The 23,634-nt window shown below is 49.9% G+C and overlaps 6 protein-coding genes across 6 annotated transcripts; 3 read left to right on the top strand and 3 right to left on the bottom strand.

Moving 5' to 3' along the window:
- Positions 1-186: 186 nt before the first annotated feature.
- Positions 187-2,144, bottom strand: Pdw03_6253 (C2H2 transcription factor (AmdX), putative; the record flags this gene model as incomplete). Its single annotated transcript, XM_014680196.2, has 2 exons — positions 187-272; positions 344-2,144. 2 exons carry the CDS (start codon positions 2,142-2,144, stop codon positions 187-189), a joined length of 1,887 nt encoding a protein of 628 aa, XP_014535682.2.
- A 236-nt stretch (positions 2,145-2,380) lies between these two features.
- On the bottom strand, positions 2,381-4,873 carry Pdw03_6254 (C2H2 transcription factor (AmdX), putative; the record flags this gene model as incomplete). Its single annotated transcript, XM_066101293.1, has 10 exons — positions 2,381-2,451; positions 2,519-3,676; positions 3,729-3,927; positions 3,986-4,003; positions 4,133-4,261; positions 4,340-4,345; positions 4,497-4,567; positions 4,627-4,691; positions 4,750-4,756; positions 4,828-4,873. 10 exons carry the CDS (start codon positions 4,871-4,873, stop codon positions 2,381-2,383), a joined length of 1,770 nt encoding a protein of 589 aa, XP_065956376.1.
- A 5,348-nt stretch (positions 4,874-10,221) lies between these two features.
- Positions 10,222-11,827, bottom strand: Pdw03_6255 (Ribosome biogenesis protein (Rrb1), putative; the record flags this gene model as incomplete). Its single annotated transcript, XM_014680195.1, has 3 exons — positions 10,222-10,246; positions 10,306-11,566; positions 11,632-11,827. The coding sequence occupies 3 exons, from the start codon at positions 11,825-11,827 to the stop codon at positions 10,222-10,224; spliced, it is 1,482 nt and encodes a 493-aa protein (XP_014535681.1).
- A 557-nt stretch (positions 11,828-12,384) lies between these two features.
- Pdw03_6256 (GTP binding protein (SPG1), putative) lies at positions 12,385-13,657 on the top strand (the record flags this gene model as incomplete). The annotated part of the gene is made up of 4 exons (XM_014680194.1): positions 12,385-13,006; positions 13,063-13,355; positions 13,412-13,486; positions 13,559-13,657. The coding sequence occupies 4 exons, from the start codon at positions 12,385-12,387 to the stop codon at positions 13,655-13,657; spliced, it is 1,089 nt and encodes a 362-aa protein (XP_014535680.1).
- A 763-nt stretch (positions 13,658-14,420) lies between these two features.
- On the top strand, positions 14,421-16,628 carry Pdw03_6257 (Transglutaminase-like; the record flags this gene model as incomplete). The annotated part of the gene is made up of 1 exon (XM_014680193.1): positions 14,421-16,628. The coding sequence occupies one exon, from the start codon at positions 14,421-14,423 to the stop codon at positions 16,626-16,628; it is 2,208 nt and encodes a 735-aa protein (XP_014535679.1).
- Positions 16,629-19,911: 3,283 nt separating this feature from the next.
- On the top strand, positions 19,912-22,723 carry Pdw03_6258 (Alkaline phosphatase-like, alpha/beta/alpha; the record flags this gene model as incomplete). Its single annotated transcript, XM_066101294.1, has 3 exons — positions 19,912-20,246; positions 20,300-22,087; positions 22,138-22,723. The coding sequence occupies 3 exons, from the start codon at positions 19,912-19,914 to the stop codon at positions 22,721-22,723; spliced, it is 2,709 nt and encodes a 902-aa protein (XP_065956377.1).
- Between the last annotated feature and the right edge of the window lie 911 nt (positions 22,724-23,634).

Raw genomic sequence — 23,634 nt, forward strand, 5'->3', positions numbered from 1 at the left:
GGAGGGAACGGGTGCTGGTTGTTGGTGCAGATGCACATGCTTCGATGGGACAGGAGAGAGTGTTGCCTTGGGTTATTTATTCATGATACAGGGGTGCGCGCAAATAGGAAACAAGAGATGGAGACATAGATAGGGATCAAACGTTGGACATTTAAACCAAATAATAGGGGGAAAGGGGGATGGTCATTAAGGAGTCATCATCACGGAGTGCTCGGTACGCTCCTTCATTTGCATGGCTTGGGCTTCCAGAGAACGGGCCATCAATTTAGTCACTGCGGGTAGATGTTAGAGAATCGTCTTGGTTGTCTTGGTTGTGGATGTAGGTGGAATTGCAGAAACTCACCTGGCCAGACAGCAGCTCGTTCCAAGAGACTTGCTGTCGCAATCAATATTTTACATCCATATCCCCCTTCCACAAGACTTGGTAGCCGTTGCACGGCACTCAGCGCGGAGATAGAATTGCCATTTTGGAACTGGCGCTGCATTTTCATCTCGATGCTCCTTAGGATCTCCTTGATCTTATCCACCAGCTTGCAATCTTCATCTTCTAGCAGCATGATTCCAGGTACCTGAGTCAAATCTGCATCCTCACGGCCTAGGATACCAAGGTAGGGGCCCACCCGTTCTTGAACAGTGGTGATCCACTCCGCCAGCACCTGTGCACAATCGAGAGCACACAACGCGCACTGGATGGGTAGTTCGTCCGACGAGAATTCAGCAAAAGTGTTACCAAGACGATCCGACATGGAGATGGAATCCGCTGCATAGAACGCTGCTTTGCGCAGTTGCTTTTCACGCTTGGATTGGCCGATCTTATAGATGTTGGCAAGAGCATGCATGGGCTCGCCCTGCGTCGACGTCTTGGAGAGAGTCAGCTCTGATACTCTCAAGTCGGCGATCGAGTCTCGCCTCGTCTCAATGTGACCCGTAAGAGACGGATCCACAACGTCATTCAGTGTGGCATCTGGGTGCTGGAAGATCTCAGTGCCGCGTGTGAGCTCATCCGCCATACGATTCCAATCGCGTTGCCAAAATGCCTCTTTGCATCGGCCTAAATTGACGAACAGACGAACATAGGCTAAATCTAGAAGGGGAATGCTGTCTGCAGACAAAGGTCCAGCGCCGAAGGGATTCGGTCGCTCTAGGCTGTGGACAGGGTTGCTGGCCCATGCCGCTTGCCACGCCCGTAGAGCGGGCTCAATGTGGTATTGCATGGCATCAGTCTCCTGGGCGGTCCATTGCCGGCCCGTGTGCCTTTGGCGAGTCTCCCATATATAGTTGTGTAGCGAATAGATGAGTACTAGGCAGCCGAAAGTACTTGGACGGTTTTCAGAATTAGACAGATCGGCGGAGTTGTAGAACAAGTTTGCCGAATGACTCTGCTCTCGTTGGCTGGCGGTCAGAAGAGACGTCAAAGCAGCAGAAAATGACGATGTCTTCTTCGAGGCTGTTTGACCGCCCATCTGCTTCCACGCTTGGTGTGATTCGGCCGCCCAGAGATCCTCCTCACAGGGAAGGTCAAGGCGGATTTCCGAGTTTGTGAGTGCCGGTGCATGGTTGTAGGCAGAGACAAGAAAGCTGGAAAGAACAAAGATAGCGTAGAGGGTACGTTTCCGCTCCTCTACAACCTTCCAATGCAGCCAATCTCGGCGCTCTTTCGGTTGACTGAATGACGAAGACATCCAGTTTTCCGAATCATCAGGAGAATGACTTCCGTTGCTATCGGCAGAGAGATAGTCTTGCGGCAGGTTATTGGGATCCAGGTGATGTGTTAATTCCGCTGCGCGTGCCAGGCTAACCAAGGCAGCACAGTGAGTGCTAGCAATGTCTGCCGATGTCTTGTCACCGCAGGTGTGGCCGTATATCACGTTCAAGAGCATTGCCTGTACCAGCCACAGCGGGGTGTTGTGTACGGAGCTATCGCGGGAGGATTTTGGACGATTGAGAGCAGCCGACATGTCGGCCTTTCGTCTTTCTTCGAGGTACAATTGAATCATCCTTTTTGCGGCGTCGAAAATATCCTTGGAGGCGGCAGGTTCGCGTTCGTATAGAGCACCGATAGCTGCCATGGAAAGGATCAGACAGCCCCCGCCTCCGGCGACGCCGGTCGAGCTGAGATTGAGGTGTCCGCTTGGCGTGCGCATTTTGTTTGTATATTGAGGAGCTTGGAAATTGAGGGTGGGGATATGGAGAAAAGGGATGTGGGGATGGAAGTAGGTGATGTAGGCCGAGATGTAGCGCCGCAAGTCCGAGGTGCTGGGTAGTTGACCGGAGCTGTTGAAGCCAGTCGAGCGGCCGAACAACTCGCGACTGTTTCGAGGTCCACTTGCGGGTTGGGAATACTTGCGATGATTGAAGCCAGTGGGGGTCGACATGCTCGCTAATAGAGCATGTCGTGTGGAGTCTGTAAATGTATCCGTTGAGACTGGTGAATGTTCATTTCGTAGGGCACTATTCGGGAGAGGAACGTTGAGAGGATTAGGAGATTCTCCGTTTGTTGCCAGAGAGGAAAACATACTCTGAGAATGTCCTCCCATGGCGGGCTGGCCGACCGAGGTCATAGATGGAGGCGTGGCATACGTCTCAGAAAACGGATTCTGAGCCATTAAAGACTTGGGTGACACTGTCTCTGGCGGGATTCCCAGATCATTCAACGTCGTCGGGGAAAAATCAATCGCGAACTGGTTGGCTGGGTGGTGAGCAGGGAATGGGTTGTGCCAACCGTTAGAGATGGGAATGCGATTCGGGCCATCCAGCATGGCCTCGCTGATTCCACTCTGACTACCCGTGCTCATTGCCGATGGCGAGGACTCGTCGATGACCGAGTCGTTGCCGTTTCCCATAACCACGCCTGTGTCAAACCCATTCATCCAGTCAAAGTGCATATCTTCATCCATCATGGGATCCGCAGAGGGTGGAAGACCGTTGTGATAGTGACCGAAAGGAGACGAGGGCGAATCGTTGAAGCCATGCGGGGATCCTGCAAAGTGTAATTGCGCCGGGTTGATGGTGCTACCGTGACCCATCAGCATGCCATCGATGCCCGTATCAAAGCTCCCATACACGGGAGCAGTTCGAAGTCCTCCGGACATGTCCATGGGAAGTCCAGAAGTTTCAATCTTCGAAAGGCCGTTTATCGAAGTGGGTCCAGAGCCAAATCCTCTATAATCCATGCTTGAGCCAACTGAAGAACTAAGGCTAGGGTGATATGCGTGACCCGGTTGAGTGGGCGCAGATGACGGATTGCCGGCACCGGATATACCCAAAGCCGCTCCATCAACATGGCTGATGGTGTTGGCCCTCGGGCGCATCGAAGAAGACGAACTATTATTGGCAATGGAGTTCTTGCGAACCCGGTTGGTACCGGGTGCGGCGCCGGTGCTCTCACGGCGACCGTTTCTCGGTCGAGAAGACGGTGTGGTGGTCATGTGTAACTTCTGCTGGTGTCGCAGGAGCAAATCTCGCCGAGCGAAGCACCGGGCGCAATCTGGACACTCAAATGGCTTTTCTTTTGTGTGCGAGCGCTCGTGGCGCTTGAGGTGCTCCAATCGCGCAAACGAGCGACCGCAAGTGGTGCAGACGTGGGGCCGAGGCTTGTCTGTTTTAGGAGGTGGGATATTGCCATTGGCGCCCATTTGACCGCTAAGGTCAGTCTGCTTCTTTGAGTCCTTTGGAACTATATATATGGGTAAGAATTGCACATAGGGACTTGTCTCAGCCAAACTCACCAGGCATATTTCCCGGAATTTCGTGGATACTAGCAAGGTCCACCACTTTCGGGCTATAGTCCCGATCTTGTCCGACCATAGCATCCAATGGCATTCTGTTATTCAGAAACTCTTCACAGACCAGAGCGTTGACTGGTCTCGGAGTTGAGGGGAAGTTGCGACGCGCGGGAAATTGCGAAGGAAGCGAGGTTGCGTCAATCTTATGACGACTGACCGTAGATCGCGTCTGCGCGATCTTTGACCTTTCAAATTTGTACAATGTGCCGCGTCAAGGACTGTTCCATTCAAATGACATCAAGTCAGCATGTGTCTGATATGATGCGTAGAAGGCGCTATCACAACGACCCAAGGTACCGAGGCAGGCTATCAGGAACCTTGCCGTGAGATAGATGAACGGGACCCACCAATAAGAGAGGTGAGTTTACAGCCAGTCTATCGGCTGAAGACGGGTTGAATTTGTTTCGATGAAGTGCAGGATATGGGGACTGAGACCGGTATTGGGGGGGGGGATCCTGGAAGCCTAGTGTTGACGTCTGTTGGAGTCGGAGAGATCAGCGAACCGGACGAACATGGATGATGCTTGGACATAGCGCTTCAGTCAGATCACTCACATCAGACTAGCAGAGCTAAAGCAGTGACTTTGTACGCTCTAAACTCGGGCATCCATTGAGGGAAGTTGATCTCGCAACTGAGAGTTTGGGTAAGCCGGAGATAGCCGATGGAGTGCAGATAGGCAATTGTCGATAAGCAAAGAAACCACGACAACACTGGGGAAGCGAAGTTGCGCGAAAAGAGGAGGATGGCAGGAGAGGTAAAGTAGATGGGAAGTTCGAAATTGCCTCCGAAGGAGTATTCAATAGTCATTCTACAGCAGAGCGAGGTACTTGGGTCAACTTACATACACCGTTGGTAGTGGCAGTAGTGGCGGGTAGAGAGGAACCGGGAAAGTACTGGAGGCAAGTACTGTGGAGGTACCGGCGATGATGAGGTCCGAGTGCAAAGGTACACCGGAGGTACATACGAGGCAACTATCAAGCAGGGCGATGTTAGGCCCAGACAATCCACCCAGACGAGCAGCAGACGAGCGAGCAGACGGTACCGATACAGAGCGCAAATAGTGGATCCCAGACACACGGACGGACCATCTCGGCCAATGATGCCCCCACGATTAACTAGGGTGGTACCAAATGCGGCGTAGACTAAATCTTATGGACACGCACGTTCTACTGGATGCCCACCAGTTCTTGCTGATTATCAACGAGACTCATAAGGTCCTGTCTCCACTCATTTGCCCCCTCGGGATTAGCGCTGTAACGCCAGATTTCACTAGTATTGTGTCATTTTAGGGACGATTTTTATCCTTTCCTGAAACATCTGGTCTGATGCTTCGTAGAATGCAATTGAAGATTTTTTCGAATTTATGGGAGGTTTCAGAAAGAAACTTAGAAATCGGTTCAGAATTTCATTAACTTATGAGAACTGGTATTGTGGTGTATATTGATGTATTTCATACCCGTACATCGTAAAGAATACGCGGCTGCGCTAACCAGATTGTTCCGCAGGTGAATGTTTTATTTTTTTTTGGAATTATTCTGAATCTTTTAATTATTTATATTCTCTAAGCCCTGGAGTTTCAGAGTGGGCCCGAGAGTTACTGAGCATAACAAGCTCATACACATTTATGATGGTAATATACGGAGCACAATTCATAATGTAGGCAAGACCTCGTTGACAGATTTAGTTAGTTTCAGCTTTGGTAATTTTAGTTTTTTTTTTTTCTTTCCACGACTCCTTAGGAGACCTACAACATAAAAGAATCCTGGGGGCGGAGATTCCGGGATTCAGCGGAAGGATCCGCAGAAGAGAGGCCATGCGCCATTTTTGTGGGGGAGAGTCAAAAAAAAGGGTTCGTGTGGGGGATTCCCCAACCCCAGAACAGCAAACGGAATACTTGCGGTTCTGCAACTGGACGTGCCGGCAAGAGATATCCTCCGGTTCAACATTGCTGCACATGGTCTCAAGTGGCGAAGATGTGTAATTTGAAAGGGAAAACGCGGTTCCTTTTTTTTTCTTTTTGTTTCATGATTCTTGGCTCCCCCAGACTGTACGTTTACTTTCCCCGGAATCTGCCCCTTGAGCGTTTTCTAGAAACCCCATCCTGCTGTATGGACTCACTGCGCACTATGCGCCACGCCGTTTTGAGTTTGGGCCGTACGGAGGGCGAGGATACTTCAGTCCATTGGGCATGCAGTCGACCCCCATCGGTGTCGGATCTGGAGTTATGGTGATTTAGTATTTTTGGTGCTGATACAGCCTTTGGGTCCTTCCACGGTTTTAAATACTTCATTGGCTTGAATGCAGACAAGGAAGAGAATGATCACGCGGCAATAAACACCTGCCTTGTAAATTTCTCACAGTCTTATGGTTTTTCCCGAAACAAGCCATCTCTGGAGTCTGTTGTAAGATTGCAATTCGGTCGCGAGAGCATCTCCTTTGCAGAATCCCCCAGGCTTGATAATGCACTAGTCAAACTAGCCTCCTAAAGCGACTCTAGGAAAGATGCAGGTGACCCGAGATTAGCCAAGGTTGGTCGAGCGACAAATCAAACAGCATTGCTGTAAGCCACCGTCTCCTGCGTTGACGCAGTGAGATATCTCTAAGCTGCGTAAACGCTGGGGTTGATTCGGGCTGTTAGAATGGTAGATGGATAAACAAGCTGCAACTCAATGGTTTTGAGGTTCCTTGAGAGCATTGACCTACCTAAGGTATCCCGACCTATTTTCAATAAATCGATGCACCCATGGACATGTACGGAGTAGACACAAAAAGCGTTCGAGCCATGTCGATAGAATTGCCGCGTTGAAACCTGATACGTCCGACAGCCACGGAGCTTACCCCTTAGCCTTTACAGAACCAGGACGATTCGCTTCTGGCAAAGACAGGTCTCACCTAGGAATTTGAAGCATGATCCAACACTCACACCCCCCCCCCCCCAAACACAGTTCACCGGTGTTGAACACAGCCAATGCTATGTTCTGCAATTCAGCGAGGCCGTTCGTAAATACCATACCATCTCGCCTTAAGTGGACAAATTTCAACCACAGAAAACAGCCTTACCCTTCCACCAGCTCCGACTAATCTCCTGATGCAGGTCCAACACCATGAAGACGTCCACGCTTTGTCCTGAGCTAAGGTACCAGCAAATCAGGGACAGACGCTATTGACCCCAATCATGCCATGATGCAGTATACTTCAAGCACACTAGATAGTACATTGTATATCAGCTAACAGGGGCAATCCTGGATGGGCTCTAGCCACACATCGAGCGCCAAGTCTATCAAACGTTATTTTGTAACCGCGCTTCGCGGGATGATCTCTGTACAAGATGTGCGACGCAGGTCAACAGGATGGGGTGAATACGCTTTTCCAACCCGTCAGCTTTTTTTTTACGCAGTCAGTTTCTTCCAAGTAAATGACAGACCATGAAACATCTAGCTCAGGCAAGATGTCTAGCCATCAAAAAGCCCATGAATTCTCCGAAGCGCCCCTATCCTAGTCCTGCGTATCACTGGTAGTGGCCAGTGCCCGTGACATCAACGCGGGATCGCGGGATTGCGGGATTTACACCCCTGATCGGACCCAAGGCCGTGCCTTTGTTTTCTGATTTGGTCCCTATCGGGGTATCGGGTATCATTACCCTTTTCTGTAGTCTGTTATCTGTGAAGAATACCCTCTGTTGTACGGAGTACGGACTGAGATAAGGTGTCACTCGCTTGGACCGTAACCGTCTGGACGTGCATGCATTGTAGGTCCCCTTCCCGATTGATCTCGATGGAATCAGATTAGCCTGAAGAATCAGACCGGTGTACCTAGATGATCATTTTGCCTCCCACGTGACTTCAATCTCCTACAATGTACGGCTCTGAGTTGTCTCGTTCCATGCGTCATGACAGGTCCAAGTCGGACCGATACTATTTGTCACTTTTCAGATGCTTTTTTTTAAAAAAAAAAAAAAAATTTAAACCAAAAAGAAAATTTGTTTAAATTAAAGGCACTACGCTAAGTCCTCCCACGTCATTTCCAGATCGGCAAAAATACGTGGGGTGACAGCACATGATCAGCATCGAGAGGAAGGCGTGAATAACGGTTGACCAAAAGAAAGGATCCAGGCGAGAATCCCAGACGTCCAATGTCGCACACGATCTGGCCAACCACAGGAGTTTTTTTTTGGAACCGCGCAATCGCAATCCAAGCAATAAATAATCCATCGCAGTGAAGTGGAGAGCGGAAGATACGGAGACTAGTGGAGCTCCCGCACGCTACCATGGAGTAATACAAGTGGTAATTACGTTTGGAGTATGTACAGGGTGGAATATTCTCCATTTGCAGTTCTCGGCCGTGTGTCTAGACAACGTATGGGGTCCATAGCACAAGCTGATATGGCGTGTACTTTGACTCCAGAAATCTTTTTTTAAGACCTTCCAGCTAGTACGGAGTACAGCAGAGTGGTTATGCAATATTTTGTGCTCCGGACTAACGTTATGTCTCAGGCTAGTACGGAGTATCAATGCTACATCGGATGCAGATCGCACCAGTTATGAGTCGCAATAGTCGGGAATGAATTTCCCTGCGCATGGACAGGCTCAAGCTGGGTGATCGAAGTTTAGGGTGGGTATAAGGTCGGATCATACTGTCATTTGTACAGGCGTGTGTTTGGACCTACCCAGGAACAGTGCTTTTCAAGGGAAAAAAAAAAAAGAGCATCTGTGGCGAGTTTGGGAGTTGAACCAGTGCTTAGATCAGACATGAGAGATGTTTATATTTAGGAGAATCCAGTAGGGACGGAATACATCGAATGTTGGATATTATGGCATGTTGTAGCAAGATAGGATGCATGTGTAGAGTTGGAGTCGTATGTTCTTTCAGTCCGTCCTCCGTATGTTGTATGTTGTACTTTGCATGAAATTACCGATAGAATGGTCCGCTCTCCCCCGATTTTTTTTTTTTTTTTTTTTGGTTAAAAAAAAAGGACCTGTTGATTTCGGAGAGAGCATTAGACCGGAGCACAGCCGAGGTCGAAAGTTGAACTAGTTTAGCCTGTTTTCGGTTTCTGCTCTTGTAAAACGTGAGACTAATTCGATCTGATGTGATTGACCGAGACGTGCATTAGCGGTATTTATGGCAGACACGATGACGAAGAACTGAACGTGCTCTTTTCTGGATTGGACAGGAGCAGACTTGGCCGGTAGATCAGATCGATTGATGTTCTAGCGTGAGGTACCATGCGTGTTATGCAGTCAGCTTCGGAGTTATATATTTTATACACTACTGCTAGGCACTTCTCGAGAGATGACCTCTATCGAGATGTAGCCACCGCCAATACATTTCTGGATTCTGATGTCTAGAGCCGAGCAACACAAGCACAACAGTCAAAACTGTCTGACATGGAAATGCGCTCAACAGTCTCCATTCGAATTCATGCATGTCATACCTGGAGCGTCAACCCACTCCACCGTCTCCATGCTCATTGGCATTACAATATCCAATTTAACATGTCCAATATAGCAAAGCAACATTGAGTGGGTCTTTTCGCATGGACACCAAACATCCCATATCGCCACAATGCACAGCCAGAGTCGATCTTCCAACAACGTCTCAAGACTAAAACGAGTACGAAGGACTGTACGGAAGACCACTTATTTAATCCATATTTCCCAAAGCCATCGATTTGATTTGCACGTAAAACCTATCAACAAAGAGATCGATTCGCGGCTACTTCATGCACTCGCCATTGACCCGACTGGTCCAATCGTCGCACCCGACTCGGCCCCAGACCAATTCGCAGCGCTGAAAGCTACGGAGTACATGTGCTGTGCACGAGGTCATATCACATACAACAGGCTGCATATGTAGGTATAGGTACTCCGTACGGAGTATTTAATGGCGCATAATGGCGCATAAGGGATCTGGAACGGTCTCTCCTGCGCAGTGACTTTGCTTAGGTGCAGGCTTTCCCTGCTAACGCCTTGTACATTCTATGTGTTGAATAGGCGAGCATAGCAGTTGACGTGCTTGAGTAAATTCGTGGAAGGAGGGCTCATGTGCGGAGCATTTCATAGTGTATTGTTTTCCCGCTGCTGGGATTTTGCAGTGTAGATTGCCTCTTCCCTCCCAGAAGTCACGGAATTGCCTGGACCTGATTCCACCGTATACTGCGAAGGATTATCTAGCCCAGAATGTCGATCAACCTCAGTGACGCATGTATGCGATGGACTACTAACCCAAGATGTCGCCGAAAGATATCTATTTACTGTGCCAGCTGTAACGACAAAATCGGGTTGGTTCACCCACCCTAACCATGCGAAGGAAAGGGTCTAACTCCGAGCATAATGATATTGAGGAGCAAAAAATCCATATAATTCGAATGGTATATGAGCAAGACATGGCACATGATATTCCCGAGTCAGTCGGAGCGTGGAGTCATTTTCTTCGTTTAGACACTGATCGTCTTGAAAACACTGTAAAACGGATCGGGTTAGCTTGCTTCATGACTTCTTATCGGAAAGATATTACGTACCTGAATCCATTGCTGCCGGTCGCCATGAGCGTACCAGGCATCTGTGCCTGCCAGTGGAGTTCCTTGACAGACTCCATGTAATGCACGAACAGCAGTTGCGAAGGAATGTCCGCCATGTTGGCCTGGCGGCTTTCTTCGTCGTCCAGCTCGACAGCAAGATCCCAAAGTGTGACAGTGTTGTCTGCGGAGCCAACAGCCACCACACTATCATCTGAGGGGTGCCATTCGATAGTAGTAATGGGCTCCTTGTGGAAGTCGAAGGATGCAACGGGGGTAGAAGTGACCTGAGCGGAAGGCGCCGCGGCATTGGGTTTCCAGTGACGCAGATCCCAGACTGCCCACTGTCCATCATCGGCACCAGTGGCCAAAAGGTGAGCTGTCTGGTTAGACCAGCTCATAACGTTCACGTCGGTGTTGGAGACCTGGACATCCACGGCGGGCTTGCGCGACTTGGATCGCACATCCCAAACCTTAACGCTACCGTCGCTGCTAGCGGATGCAAACACATTGCGCTCGTTTGGAGACCACTGCAATTCCTCAATCGAGGAAGCGTGGCCTGTGAAGGGCCGGTTGTCGGTAACCCAGCCGCCGCCTTCAGTGCGAGTGGTAGCGTAGATCAATCCGTTGTTGTCACCGGTCAATAGCTTTCCAAGAGGCTGGAGAGGAGACCAGTCCAACGCATATCCTTCGGTCTTGTGCATGCGCAGGGTGGAAAGAGGCTTAGATGCCGAAGGGGGAAGAATAGTGCCGGGAACATCGAAGCTGGAAAGGTGGGCGGTAACATCGTGAATAACAACTTGCGAGTTCTCGAGCCAGGTCGCGGTAAGGGTCTGCGGGGGTTTGGAGTAATCACCGGACTGGGAGGGGGTCTGGTGGGTACGGATGCGATTTGTCGTTGAGCCAAGCGGGATCGACTTGTGCTCAAGAATGGGCTCGCCCATGTCGTCGTCGTCCGAGTCGCTGTCTGAGTCCTCACCGTCCTTCTCCATCTTGCTCAGGCTGCTCATCTTGAGCACCATGAGTTCGTTGTCCTTGGATTTGGAGCCCTCGGCTTGTGTACCGGTAACGGCGTAGACAGTGGCGGGGTAGGTCTTACGGTTATCACCGAGTGAATCGCGCACAATGTCGAAGGAAAGGCATGGCCATGGTGTGCTGAGTGTGTGAAGCATATCGTAAGTGGAGGGATCGGGTGATAGTGTCTCTCCGGGGGCCAGTTTTGTTCGCCCAGGAATGAAAGTCTCCTTGTCGACATCCATAGCTGCTATAAGATTTCAACACGGTCAGTTCACTTAAACAGATTTAAAAGAATCCAAGAAGAGTCCGCACCCTTCTCTTCTTCCTCGCGCTCAGCATCTGGTCGACCATCCACTCCGGCCTCTAGGATCTCGTCTTCACTCTCGAATTCATCCTCGAACTCGTCTTCGAACTCCCCCGCCTCGTCCATTGGGACATCTGCAATTGGTCGCTCGCCAGCCTTGAGAGCGGCGGGATTCTCATCCACTTCTGCACTTCTCTTAGACATCTTGAAATCTTTGAAAAGTTGCTAATTAAAAGAGTGTCGAGACCGAGGAGGGGGATGTGCGATAAGAACTTTTTTTTTTTGTAAATTTTGGCAACAGCGTGGGAGTGACGCTAAACCTATCGTGGACTAGCGCTAGATTCGAATTGCCCGCCCTCGAGCTGAAGGTACCGGAGAGTCCTGACGTTCTTATTTATGTGCCTGGGCCCCGCTGTTTCAAAGGAATTACATACTTGACATTCATTTCCAGCCTACTTCCTACGTTTGTTTGCTTCGCTTCGGATTTTCATCACCCCCCAATTCGGTCTGTTTACTCTGTGACCACCCTTGTCCGCTTGAACTCCCGGGAATCAATCGCCCTCTCGGCTTTTTCGATTTTCCTAAATTAATCCCTTGGGTCAATACATATGCAGTATCGCTAGATTGCGCTGGAATTTTAGCCCTTTGTGATACTGGTTAGTCACATCCCGAAACTCTCCACTTTCCACGTAGATGCTGATCATTAGAACTCGCTTGACAGATTGCGTTTCTGAATTCCACAACACGGATCGTGAAACGCCATGGAGTCCCCTAAGTCTAAGTTGGAGTCTCTTGTTGCTCCTGAGGTGGAAGCGCCTGCTGCTTCTGTCCTTGCAGAATCCGAGCAGATTGCCCCAGAGGATCAGACGCAACAGGCGCAGGAGCAAGCATACGGACAGGGACAGGACTCTTCACCCGAGCAGCCTGTGAACCAACCATTGGGGCAGTCTGCACCTGTCATGGCCCATACTGAAGAGCTGGCTTCCGACCACACAATTAGCCGTGCCGCCATCCACAATGGCTATAACAGCGACTCGAAAGCGCATTACCACTCCCGATCGACTGACTTTCATCAATCTGGTCTTGAATACGCCGCCCAAGACACTGACCAATCCCGCCAGAACTCATCTCCGTTGCTCAACCACCACCCTCTACCTGTTCCCAACTCCAGGCCCGGATCGGGACTCTCTAGTGGACCAGAACGCGCCACCGGGGTTTCCCAGTTACAGCAACAGGACGCCAGTCAGCGCCAAGCCTCCCAGGCCAGCAAGAACAGTGTGGTGATTAAAGTTGGTATGGTAGGCGATGCGCAGATTGGAAAGACCAGTTTGATGGTCAAGTACGTCGAGGGCAGCTGGGATGAGGATTACATCCAAACGTTGGGTAGGTTGAATTGTCCGTCCAATAGCTCTGGTTTTTCTGACCAAAGTAACTTCTAGGTGTCAACTTTATGGAAAAGACAATCTCGATTCGCAACACTGAAATCACCTTCTCAATTTGGGATCTCGGTGGCCAGCGCGAGTTTGTTAATATGCTACCGCTTGTCTGTAATGACGCCGTTGCAATTCTTTTCATGTTCGATCTCACTCGCAAGAGTACATTGAACTCCATTAAAGAGTGGTACCGTCAGGGACGTGGCTTCAACAAGACAGCCATTCCCTTCCTGGTGGGCACTAAATATGATCACTTTGTGAACTTCCCCCGCGAGGATCAGGAGGAGATCTCTATTCAGGTACTGTAGTGGCCCTCGCTTAAACATACCCCCCGCAGCGACTAATGTATTTGCAGGCCAAGCGATTTGCCAAGGCGATGAAGGCTAGTCTGATCTTCAGCAGCACCAGCCACAGCATCAATGTGCAAAAGGTACGTTGCAGCCGCTCATCTCCTGTTACTCTTTTTTCCAAGTCTGATAGGACACCTACTAACTCACTGCAGATCTTCAAGATCGTTCTAGCCAAGGCATTCGATTTAAAGTGCACCATTCCGGAGATCGAGAATGTTGGCGAGCCCCTGCTCCTCTACAAGAATGTCTAAGAATTGCCCGTTTTTCCTAACGATGATTTAAATTCGGACGAAGTGACGCTGCTGATGATTGACGCTGGCCCTCTACCTTCATGGCTTTACCACTTTGTGAATTTCCCTTCCCTTTCTCCAACGATGTACTTGAACTTTCTTATGCCTGTATCACAGCCTCGAGCTCTTCTGAACAGGTTGCATGCTCAGTCGGAGAGCTCGAGGCTTGTTAATTTTTAAATGCTAACCTTTTCCTTGTCATTTTTATTGGTTTGATTCATCTCTGGACGTACCTAGTGTTCCTTTTTTTGTGTCCCAGATGAAGGGCTTCACCGGCTTTACGGCGTTTAGGAGTCCCGAATCGTGATATTCTGGAAACACATTCAACCCTCTTCTGTTTTCAATTCTTCCGGGGCTTATCTTGTAGATTTAAATTGTGTGTACTCCGTACGGAGTACTGTTTACTCTGTACCTTGAAGTTCCAAATATAGATCTGGACCCATGGGTGCTCCGTACTTGCCCCCCAGGGCTGACCCCTCTTTAGTTGAGCCTCTTGTTGTTTTCTTTCTTTCTTCTAAACTGGTCTTTTCCCGTCTATTCAGGATTGTGGTAGCTAGAACCAGTCATTTGCATTAGTTCATCTTTGCAATCGTCGAAGTCTTTCAAAGAGCCTAACAAGGCTACTTTGCCCCCCCAGCCAAGCCAAGGACAGGTACCTAAGCTCGAGCTGTCGAATTCTTCTAGACACATCTCGACTTTCCCGTCAAAAATAGGTTCAAGCATCATGACCGAAGACCCCCAGTTGAATTCTATCCAGCAACGAATCGCCGCCCTCAACCAGTCGCAACTGGCCCGCCCACCAGGAGGCCCTGGACCACCACTCCGCCCGAGCCCCGAACGGAGCGCGTCAGCCAACAACCCTCCCTCATACGATGCAGTCGGCTCTGTGGTTGATCGAGCATCTGTCGGAAATGAGCCCGCAGACAATAAAACCCAGAGGCCTATCCTGCGACCGCCTCCAATCGAAACTCTCCGGCCTCAAGTGAAACCAAAGCCAAAAGCCCCTCCGCCATTGCCCACGCGAAGATCAGATCGCCTGCCTCCCCCCACACCAGCTCGTCCCGCGCTACCACCGCGTCGACCGACGGATCAAAAGCGCCGGCCCTCTCTTGAGTCGGTCACATCTAATGCGGCATATTCGACAACCCCAACAGCCACAACTGCGGGCCGAGGCGCATCAACAACTTCGTTGAACTCTACTGGGAACAATCGCATAAAAGCTCCCGCTTGGGGCGAGACAGAACTGCCTGCACTGCCTCCCCGCCGACCAAAGGAGCAAGCTAGTTTGGAACCGCCCCCGCGGCATACGATTAGTAGCAAGAGGAGCTTTGGGAGCCTGTCTGCCCGATTGACCTCCAAACTACCCGGGTCCAGACCGCCCGTTCCCACTCCTCCAAGTCGGCCTGAACGGCCGAATCAACTTCCACGTCCTACGCAGCCTCCACGCCCTACTTCATCTCCACATCCTAGCCGGCCACCCCCACGCTATGAGGCTGACGAGGATCCCCCGGTGCCTCGACTGCCACCACACCGGCCATCCGGGGTGCATGCAGACACAAGTGGACCGCGTGATGGCTTGAGTGCCAATGCACCGATTCGGAAGGCATTACCACCTCCACCAACGGCTGCACAGATCAGGGATGTTAGGCAGCTCGGATTTGGCAATACAAGCTCAACAAATCCACCCAAATCCAGCGGAACTGCGCCCAAAGGAACCCCACCACCGATTCCACATGGTTCTCGTCCGGATCTATCCAAAATTTTGTCTACAAAGCCACGCCTCAACGGGTCAGCTGTGTCTCCAAGCCCTCCACCCGCAACATCAGACACGGAATGCTTAGTTTGTCGGAATTTCTCAGGCCCTGATAACCATGCAGCCCGATATCCCCGTGAATCGCTTCCCACGCAGGATATGAAGTGGCTGGCCAATGAATTGACAGCACCGTTCTCATCCATGACAGACAAGGCACGTGCGATATTTACGTGGTTGCATCATAACATCTTCTACGATACCTATGCTTTCTTTAACAGCTGCGTGAAGCCCTCCACGCCGGCAAGTACTCTCGCATCTGGAATGGCAGTCTGCGAAGGCTATGCAGGACTATTTGCAGCTTTAGCCACCCACTCAGGTCTAGAGGCAATAGTAGTCGGCGGTCATGGCAAAGGCTTCGGACACGAAGCTCTTGCTGCAGGGGTCCCGGTGCCCCCATACGAAGGCAACCACGCCTGGAACGCTGTCAAAATCGACGGAGGCCGATGGAAACTAATTGACGCTTGCTGGGGAGCAGGAGCCATAGAAGGCGCTGGACAGCAATACAAGAAGCGATTCGAACCATCGATGTTCTCAATGCCGAACGAAGAGTTCGGCCTTAAGCACTTCCCAGAAAACAAACGCCAGTTCTTCCGCGAGGACGGACGCCCCGATCCAACTTGGGAAGAGTACATCCTCACAGACCCGGAACGGCCAAATGGCGTCGAAGGCCTCAAGGTCTACAGCGATGCCGACAAGCGCACCATCGGTCGCAAGACCTTCCACCCACAAGGTTTGCACATATCCATCAGCACACCGGGCGCAATACGCTTCCAGTTTGGTCTCCTCTGTCCGCACTGGACACTTGCTTGTCACAGCCACATCCAGCACGTGGGCTTATTCCTGCTGATGATCCATGGTGTGGATGGACGCGAGGATGACAGACTCCCTTTCACACACGTGCCAGGCTCCGGATCCGCGGGCGGTGGCGAATTCTGGTATGTGGATGTCCCCAGTGCACGTATGCTCGGTGCGCCTGGTCAGAACCTGCAGCTGGCTGTGTTGACTAGCTTTGGGGATCGGAAAGATGCGAGTGATGTCACGGCACAGGAGTTTCAGGAGAATGTTGGCCGGGTTGGCATGGCTTGGGCTTATGTAGCTGAGTGGGAGCTTGTGAGGTAGTTTTTTTGTCCAAGGAGGGGGGGAATGGGTGGTTCTAATGTTAATGCAACTTTTGTCTCTGTTGGTGGTCTGGCCTCTGTTGAGGATGTAGATGGATGTAAACCATCTCTCGTACTTTTTTTTGGCCATTGCCTGGTGAGCCGAAAATAGACAAAACTCAAGAGAGTACATCGAATGTTGATTCAACGAAGGATGATAGGAAAAGGAAGGAAAAATGTAGTTGTCAGAAAAAAATCAGTTAAAAGGATGCGGACTTCTTCAAACGCCGTTCTGATTAAAATGAATGCCTTGATGGATCTGTCGTGATCTTCGAAGAGGCAATCAAGAACCATCGCACTCCACCCGTATATCCGTCCAAATCGAATATGTTACCTATTCAGGATGCGCCATACACAGCTTTGAATTTGGATGGTCCTCTTAGACCATGTCACGAGAAGCATGACACGCACAGCCCATCAAACAGTCTCCAGCTGCTCCTGATGAGTCTTCAAGTCTCGGTAGAAACCCGAACGGTCCTCAATTGAATGAAGAAAAACCTACATCCTTGAAATTTCGGTTCTAGACGAGCTTGATTTGTTTTCATCCTGGTTATCAGTTCCATGGGCTACGACTCGCCTATCTATACTGCACACACGAACGCGCGCCTTTTCGTACACATGATCACCAGTAACGAGGCGCGTCCAAGATGCGATGGTATTCACCACAATCCCAATGGCTATTTCTTTCATATCTTGGAACTTTGCTTGATACATGGACCAGTGGCCGAGAAGAAAAGTGGCAGTGGCAAATTCTACAAGGACCGTGATATCACTGCTTAGAGCCTCGTCGTTGACTTTCACTCTGCGGAGACGAAGCTACCATTTTCCCGCCATGACCTTCAATACTGTGACTGGCTGAAGGGTTATAAAAGTTTCCGGTATTACGCTGAACAGATGGAGAAGGGTTTGAAGTACAAGAGCGTCCCGTGTGGCCTTTGCACTCTTTGAGAAATCGGTTGAGAACTAAGATTAATGGGCTACGCGACTGGGATGTTTGGGGGGGTTAGTTATGAGAGAATTGGTACCATCTCCATGCTAGTGAACGAAAGGCTGGAGACTATATATACTTGATCTTGCGGGTGGATTCGCCAAGTTACTGGTTCAGAGTCCCCTCGATTTATGGGACTCGGAGCTGCGGGGCGTCGACGTGGACGTGCTTTTGAGTGGAGAGAAATGATACTCATAGGAAGGCAACTCTCTGTTGTATGGCCCCAAGACTCAAAGAATGGGTGATTAATTCCGGATTAGGTACGTGAAGGGCACTTGGTGTCTCTTGACTTCGACGGTGATGTTCTTTCAGCATATCATGATACAATTGAAAGCATAGTCTCCCAAGACCTTCAACAGAATATCCTGGGTTGGTCGATAAAGGTAGAAAGGAGCAACCTGGCCAATACCTGAAGAGCTCATCAACACTTCCTTTGCGTGCTCAAACTCTTTGATCAAGTCTATTGAGCCGTTCAACCCATGGCTTTCACTTCGAATAATCGTCCATCCACACGTTCCCCTCATCAATCAAAAATACCTGCTTCAATCCGTCCCTTGAGAGACCCCAGGAATTATTCCATTTCCCTCGTCTCGGGTAACAAAATCCCCACGCTCACAAACTTCTGATCGGAGACTTAGCTGCTCCTCCCCTCGAAAATCCCTCTCTTGCCATTACCACTCACCTACTACTGCTAACAGACACCATGTGCGAGCGCCATATAGCTATCATTCGACAACCCGTTAGGTGAAAAAGGTGGCTCGGTCTCTTGATTCTACCAAAAAAGCGAGCTCTAGAGCAAGATCTTGCCGGCACCTCGATCTACATGCAGATGCCGACTGAGTGTAGGAAACCTCAGGTCATCGTTGAAATCATCGGTAAGTACCACACACACGCCTGCCTACATCAGACAGAAGAGAGTATTTTTCAATCTGACGACTGACCTCTCCTTCTCGGCATGACAAAAGGTGGTGCGCTTCAGCTCGAAGAGCAGTAGTATAGTAGGCTGCATCCATCGGTCGGGCCCTGTTTGGGGTAAGATTGGATGTCATAAATCTCAGAAGAAAATGCTCCCAGCTTCTACTCCAAAATCCCAACCTTTTCTTTCTTTGGCAGAGCTCGAAAGAGAAGCTGGTCGGCTGGAGTCATCTTTTTGGCGATTCCCACCATTTAGTGAGTATGGTCTACTGGAGCTGTCTTCGATGGTCTCTTGACCTTCCTTGGACAAGCTGGAGGACTTGATCTGACGAAGTTGGTTTGCTTTCTAAATTTACGATGGCCGTTCGGTTGAAGATGACACGCGTTGTACCGGCGAGAATGTCCTTATCCGTGACCTTCAGTTTAGCATCATTCATCGATAAGAGTTCCAAGAGCCAATTCCGTCTGAGTCAAGCCCTGCAGATACAATAAGGGCAATGCAACTCATCCTAGCACTGAGTAATCTTCGTTCCAGAGGTAGTTTGGATATGTCTCTGAAACGGTTTGGATCCTGGAATTTTACAACTTATGGAGGATCACTCCATTTTGATTTGGTATAAGTGTGTCTTCAATAATCCTCTGGGCAGATCAACAAATGTGAAAGATATACAACATACGGAGTAGTGATCTGTCAATGACCCACATCTTGGTGGGGTGTTAAATGAGAGATATATAGTACTATTGGTGGGACTCAAATGGTAGATACCCCGGATTTATAGGCACCAACAGTCCCATCCAGTGTTCCCTAGCCCCCCGGTAAACCTAAATTTGCCTTCTCTTGCAGGGGAATAAGGAGTACTCCGTAGAGAAGTCGATGACCTCATCGATATTCATGGATGCTGGAGATCAATGCCGGGCCAATCTCGGCTTTCCATTTCCGGTTTAGTACTCACTGGTGATCCCCACACTGCATTCAAGCCAACTTGTCGCTCGAACCCTCTCCTGACTATTTTGAAAACTGTAAAAAAAGGATTTGCCATGAGAAATGGTCAAGAATACACACTGAGGGGTGCATTGTCAAGATTGTCGATATATTCTTTGCTATGTTTGCTATGTTTGCTTTCCGATGCACCGATTGACGTCACTGACCTTTCAGGGTAATCCAGCACGTGGACACTTTCTGCCAAGGTTGAAGAGGGCAACGTTTTTGAGTGTATGAGCCCGTAAGGTTGCCGGCTGCTCCGCCCTATGGACTCTTGGATTTCGATTTACGTAATGTCTCGCTCCATCATCGGCTTCTATCTTTAATTCCATCTTCCCTTCAAAAGGTGTTGCCGGCATTATGAAATCTTCAATGCATCGCCCCGGAGATCTCTCCCTCCGTAGGCAGCTTGAGGATTCAGCCCTCTTCGCCCTTCAAGTCGTCAGATCCCCTCAGCTCTACCTGGACGCTTCTCGCATATATTTCTTCTCCACCACTTTCATTGCCCTAATACTATCCAAATGCTTCCATCTCTGCGTCCATCTCACGTCGCTAGCAGTTCCATCCCTCCTCCCATGGGGCCCCACATTCTTCCTGGTGGACATTGTGCTTATTCTGGTCGCGTGCTACTTGGCCCGTTCATTTGAATCGCGGATTGGCCAAAATGTAGCCGGCGTTGTGTCTCTTTTGTTCAGGTGAGCTCGGATCCGGACTCATAGAGCAACGTAAATTGCTAATAATACCCCAGTCTGTATATCTCGTCGTTGACTGCCGCTAATATCTCCTTTTACGTCCATACAGGGGCGGAGATCTTATGGCGCAAATCGGAAGATTCTCACAAGGACAATGCCAATCCCGCTACACAGACCATTTTGTCTATGTTGGCTGTCGCTATTCTGGTTGAAACGTTGATTATGATTGGCGCGTACTTTGCCACGCCGTGTCTGTTCCGAGTCACCGACAGTTTCCTGGAGATTTGGGGTTCGCTTTTGCTCTACCCTGTCCGCCGATTTGTTCGACGAAAAACACCGTCAGACCCAGAGATCTATCAGCAGGTTGAAATTGAAGACTATGATGAGGGTCACAACGACAGTGACTCCATATCACAATTGGATATACCTCAAAATGAATTTGTGCAAAAAAAGAGCCAGTCGTTGCTGAAGCGTGTGATCGCCATATCGTGCGGCTTAATCATAATTTTTCTCAGTATCATTCGCCCACGCGCTGCGGACTACAGTTATCTCTCCAAGTCCCTGTCCCTCGCGCCATTCGGTAGCCACAAATATTCACCCGCTCATGAACGTCCCACATCGGCGAATGGAAGTGCTGTTCCAGAAAGTTCCCCAGAAAGCGCTCCGTCAGGCGTTCCGTCAAGTGCCTCATCAAGTGCTGCCAATGGAAATTCCACCTCGCTACCGGCCGATTTCAGCTGGCTGGAAGGTCACACCGCTTTGGACTCCTTTCCCACATTTGATTGGTTACCTTCGTACAATTCGTCAGATGGCTTCCCGGACTGGTCTCCCTTCCGTATCAATAAGCACGACAAGTCTGACTATGTTTATGAACACTATAACCCGGTGAAAGATCCTCTACACACGCCAAACCTCCAGAACGAAATTTTGGAGCCCATTCGCGAGCTACTCCACAGCGGAAGTGTGAAAATTAAGCATGTCATTCTCATAAAGCTAGAGAGCACTCGACAGGATGTGTGGCCCTTCCGCTCAAATTCTTACATTATGAAACACATCAATGACTCTTACCCGAGCGGTATCCCCGAGGAGGTCCAGGATAGGCTCTCCAAGCTCACCCCTACCGCCGAGCGTTTAACCGGATTCGAGACTGGGTTCCGTAAGGACGGGGATGATCATCCGAAGCCCTATGGTGGCATCAGTGCGAGGAACGCTTACACATCCGGGACATACACCCTGAAGAGTATTACTGGCACAGTGTGCGGGGTGAATCCTATGGCTGTTGAGGCCAATCTCGAGTACCTGCATGATATTTACCAGCCTTGCTTGCCACACATACTCGAGGCATTAAACCAGCAGCCAAATGTCAATAATCAGACAGATGACTGGACTTCCTGGCCGTGGCATTCTATGTGGATGCAGTCACACCCCGACGACTGGGATAAGCACTATATGCTTCATCCTGCTCTAGGATATCAAGATATCATGGCAAGGAGAACAATCGATGCAGCTGGTAAAAAATACATCCCGGAAGAGACAGAAGAGGAAGAGGAACATGGCCATGAGGATAAGTTGCTGAAAAATTATCTCCGAGATGTCATCAACGATGCCAAGAAGAACAACACTCGCCTCTTCCTTAGCCATCTAACACATAATACACACACTCCGTATTACAAACCCGGTGATTATCGGGAGATGATGGGTGATTTGTCGACTGAACAGTACCAGAGGTTAAATCGATACCTCAACACCATTGCCTACCAGGACGAGTGGATAGCCGATATCCTCAAGCTTCTTGATGATGCCGGTATTGCCGATGAGACCCTTCTTGTGATGACTGGTGACCAGTAAGTCATGCCTATATCTCGCAGCCCCTCCAGCCTCTTACTTCATCTAGTGGTCTATCACTTCCAAATGACGGTGGTATAACTGCCTGGCACTCCCCTCACGTCGGAAATTTCCACGTACCGCTATTCTTCTCACATCCCAAGCTGCCGCAGCTCGAAGTTAAAAATGCTGTTCTTTCCACCCAAATCCTTCCCACCATCCTCGATCTGCTCGTCGAAACCTCCTCTATCGACGAGCAATCGACTAAGATCGTCAAGGATCTGCTCCCTATGTACGAGGGCCAGTCGATGATACGCGCACTCATCCCCGAGCACGACGGCAAGCAAGAATGGCACTTCTCGACGATGAACCCTGGTGGAACGTGGTTCTGCATGCGTGCGGCCGCACAGCCGTACCGCTTAGTCGTGCCTCTCAAACCCGACGCGATGTGGCGATTCACCGACATCGTCGCCGATCCATTTGAGCTGAATCCTCAGGAAGATCTCCAACTCCTGTTCCTGATCGACGTTGTGCGAAAGGTGCACGGACCCGAGGCCGTGAAATGGCTCAGCGAAGCTGCCCATGTCGCCAAGTGGTGGATTGGGGAGAACTACCGCCGCTGGCAATATGATCCCCAAAACCCGGGGAACAATTGAAGTCCCATCGAGAGGAATTGATACCGTACTCTCGGGTAGCGGCGTCTGTCGAATGTGAGAGCCGTGTGTTTCATGTATATCTGATGTCGTATGCGTGCACCTAATGAGATCGGGAGGGGTGCTTTGTATATTAATTGTCGGGATGCTGAAAGTGCTTTTACCTATCGTTGCTGCTCTCTAACGTGATGTTGAAAGGCCTTCAAGGTGATGCCAGTCAATAGCAAGGGCCAGAAAGAAACGGCTCGAATTCCGATGGTTCGACAGGTGGTTGAGATGTGGAAAGGAGGTTTCACGCTGTGGGTGGGGATAAAGGTAGCGAAGGTGCTTGTGGTCGTGGCGAAAGGTTTCAAGCCCACTCCTAAATCTGGCTGACGAGGTTCCATCCAATACCAGAGGTTTACCACATATGTAAAAGGAAAGGTGAAGATTTCATGGAAGATGATCGGCACGCCAATGAGATGGAGGGAAAGCCGCAAGGTCAATATAAATTCCGCCGGGCTTGTTTTCAGTTGAACCTTCCGATATTTTCCCGTGTTGGTTTATCCACACCGCAATGTTCTCGACTGTTCTCTCGAGGTTGAGCACTTCACTACTCCGTAGTCAGCTGGCCTTTTCTCGGAAGGTGATGAAAATTCAGACTTAATGTCTCAAAATTGGACACCTTTCCTCTTTCAGAAGAGCCTCTGACCACTGACTCTGAGCTCGTACGACAGTGATCCTGTCCAGGTCAGAGTGATCTCGTAAAGCGCCAGCATCCCAGATAGGAATGGTCCCCCCACCAGGTAGACAGTATCATGTCTACATACAGAGTACGGACGGAGTGAGCACTTCTATATGGCCAAGTAGATTGCCACGGTCCGTGCAATGGTAGGGAAAGGAACGGCCCCATCAATGTTGGTGGCTTGAGAATA

The sequence above is a fragment of the Penicillium digitatum genome, chromosome 2 (assembly GCF_016767815.1).
Source record: "Penicillium digitatum chromosome 2, complete sequence".
Lineage (NCBI taxonomy): Eukaryota > Fungi > Ascomycota > Eurotiomycetes > Eurotiales > Aspergillaceae > Penicillium > Penicillium digitatum.